The following is a 3,553-nucleotide window of genomic DNA, read 5'->3' on the forward strand; positions in this document are numbered from 1 at the left end:
ATGCTGCTCGAAGACATTCAAAAGCTCGAGAACGACAAGAGGGTAACAACATCACCTGACCTACAAGCCGAAATCATCCGAGAAGCAAAGATAACAAGAGGACACCAGCGCAGCTCCCTCCTCACACCTGAATTTCGAACTGCTGCCAAGAACTGAAGAGCAACGATCGCATTGTCATCCTCAGGGCCGATAAGTCATCTATCTTTGTCATTCTTGACAAAGATGTCTTCTTGAATAAGATGGCAACCATCCTGACCGACACCACAAAATTCAGCAGAATCACAAGAAACCCAACGAACGATATCAAGACGAAGTTGAACCGTATCATCCGCCAGACTAACAACAACAGCAGTACGAAGCTCCCCCTCATCGAAGGCGACCACAGACTGGGTTACGCTTATGGCAACGTCAAGACCCACAAGGAAGGCCACCCCCTACGTCCCATTATCAGCCAGACACCATCAGTTACTTACAAACTCGCCAAGCACCTCAACGAACTCATCACACCATTCACACCAGCCTCCTTCAGTTTGAAGTCCACAACAGAGTTCCTCGATCTCCTGAAGACTACCCGTCCCTCCAACATCATGGCATCCATGGACGTTGAATCACTCTTCACAAACGTACCAGTCGACGAAACCATAGATCTCATCTGTCAACGCATCTACCACTTAGAAGACGAAGAGCCACTCAACATTCCCGAAGCCTCGCTACGCCTCCTTCTACAAGCATGTACTAAAGAAGTACCATTTTACGGACCCGACGGCAAGGTGTACGTGCAGTGAGACGGTGTGGCCATGGGATCACCCCTCGGCGTCCTCTTCGCCAACTTCTACATGGGGTCCATCGAAGAAAGGCTATTTGCACGCCACCCTCAACTCAAACCACAAATCTACGCGAGGTACGTCGATGACATCTTCATCAGCGTTGACACCATGAGCCACATCAACGAGTTAATCACCGAATTCAAGAACGACTCCTGCTTAAACTTCACGCATGAAATAGAACAAAATAAAAAGCTCCCATTTCTGGACACCATGGTGCACCGTGAGGACACATCTTTTTCAACAGACCAACTATGTAAAATTCTTTGACTATTTGAATTCTAAAGTGGAGCACATCTTGACCGACTCTCCCTTCGCTGAAATCTCCATCCTAGGAGATTTCAATGTTCACCACCAGCTTTGGCTTTCATCCTCTTTCACTGACCATCCTGGGCCCGTATCCTCGACAACTATTAATACTAAACTTGGTATTAACTTTCGACTTTAGTATTAACTTCACTCTCAAAGTGTATCCTCAACAGCTATTAGCCTAGTTCCTACTATTAACTTTGGTATTAACTTGGGAGTGCTGGCGAGGACTTCTAAACACTTATAGCATCTTCCATTTGACACAAAACCCGGAACCAGGTTCGGGGATAAACCCAGACCCAGGTCCGGGTTTTCGCGCCGTAAATGGAACGCATTTAGGCGGATATGTAAACAAACATTCTTCCTATTCTTCTTTTGACCTGTCCTCCTCCTCTCGGGCGTCTCTCCTGTTTATTCACACACTTTTCCTTTCAATTGTGCTGTGTAGCTTAATTTTTCTTCACTGCAATATAATATCACACTTTACTTTTCAGTTTGTTGCTGGAATAACTTACTGACATTGCTTATCCGTGCGCTTATTCAAGCATTTGTGCCCTTTTTTCCCAGCACTGCATCTCCATCCAACACGTACCGTGCGATGGCCCCGTTGTCCTCCTCTAGCCTCTTAGCCCACTCCTCCCTGGTGCTGCTAATAACTCCCCTCTCTGCCTCTCATAGTTGCTGCATTCTACTATTAGGTGTTCCACTAATTCTTTCTCCCCTGTCCTACAGCTACAGTTCTGGTTCCCCCCTTCCCATTTCCTGCCATTTAGCTGCGGGGTTCTCGTTCTTGCTTTAAACATCAGCTTGCTCCCCCAGTCTCCTACATGCCAGTCTACTCCCTCTAGCTTCTGTGTCTTGCTGTACCATCTTAATGTCGACTCTTTTACTCTAAAATTCATAGGCCCAGCCTAGGCAGATGGCACACCACCTGTTCATCTTCCCCCTTTTTTATTTTTTTAAAACAAAGAAGGCAGCTCAAGGGCACAAAAAAAGAAAACAATAGTAAAAAAGCCCGCTACTCGCTGCTCCCAAAAAATAATTAAAAGAGGTGGCTGAAAGAAAGATCAATTTCGGGAGGAGAGGTGTCCTGATACCCTATCAGGCTGATGGATAAATGGGTTTTCTGGGAAAGCAAACACTTTTAACTTAGACATTAGATTCTTGCCTGTGTCCCAGGGTAATAGGTTCTCACTTGACGCAGGCTTAAGGGCCAGAGACAAATAAGCGCTGATGAACAACACACTTGTGAGACCAACACTAGCATCCTGTTCCACGGTGTGGGATCCTTACACACACACACAAACATTTATAAGTTAGCACTAATCAACACCAAGGTGGCTCGGTTCATTATAAACAATGAACTTGAACACCAGGCATCATAACACAGATCAAACAACAGATTAATATGTAACCTCTTCACATGTGCAGACAAGCACACACTTAAAACTCTGTACAAGATCACATACACTTACATTGACATTGACCCACACACATACTTACAAGACGCAAACAGTCAGCGTACTCGTAACACACTCAGCCAAAAATACCAAACGTATCACACAAACACGGACACATGTACGGACTCATACTTTCCACGCACCACACGTGACTGGAACAGCCTCCCCCTACAGATTTTAGACTGTGGTACAATAAACTCATTCAGAAAACAAATACACACTCACTTGTCACAACACACCAAGACTAACTAGTAGTACACCTATTCATTTCCCTTCCCTACACACTCGGCACCCCAGTTCCCCCAGCAGCCAACACAAATGTCCGTGTTATGCACCTGTACTGGTGCCCTGTGCATTACTTGTCCATCGCACGCCACCACTCGCCGCAGCCTCCTCTTGTCCCTCGCACGCCACCCCCATCGCCACCTCTTCCTGTCACTCGCACGCCACCCCCGTCGCCATATCCTCCTATCCCTCGCACGCCACCCCCATCGCCATCTCTTCCTGTCCCTCGCACTATACCCCCATCGCCATATCCTCTTATCCCTCGCACGCCACCCCCATCGCCACCTCTTCCTGTCCCTCGCACGCCACCCCATTACCACATCTTCCTGTCCCTCGCACGCCACCCCCATCGCCACCTCTTCCTGTCCATCGCACGCCACCCCCATCGCCATATCTTCATGTCCCTCGCACGCCACCCCCATCGCCACCTCTTCCAGTCCCTCGCACGCCACCCCCATCGCCACCTCTTCCTGTCCCTCGCACGCCACCCCCATCGCCACCTCTTCCTGTCCCTCGCACGCCACCCCCATCGCCATATCCTCCTGTCCCTCGCACGCCACCCCCATCGCCACCTCTTCCTGTCCCTCGCTCCCCACCCCCATCGCCATATCCTCCTGTCCCTCGCACGCCACCCCCATCGCCATATCCTCCTGTCCCTCGCACGCCACCTCCTTG

The 3,553-nt window shown here is 49.1% G+C and overlaps 1 protein-coding gene across 1 annotated transcript; it reads left to right on the forward strand.

Moving 5' to 3' along the window:
* Nucleotides 1–239: 239 nt before the first annotated feature.
* On the forward strand, nt 240–785 carry LOC126989525 (uncharacterized). Its single transcript, XM_050848100.1, has one exon. It carries the CDS (start codon nt 240–242, stop codon nt 783–785), a length of 546 nt encoding a protein of 181 aa, XP_050704057.1.
* The last annotated feature ends 2,768 nt before the right edge of the window (nt 786–3,553 follow it).

This window comes from Eriocheir sinensis, unplaced genomic scaffold (assembly GCF_024679095.1).
Source record: "Eriocheir sinensis breed Jianghai 21 unplaced genomic scaffold, ASM2467909v1 Scaffold120, whole genome shotgun sequence".
Taxonomy (NCBI): Eukaryota; Metazoa; Arthropoda; class Malacostraca; order Decapoda; family Varunidae; genus Eriocheir; species Eriocheir sinensis.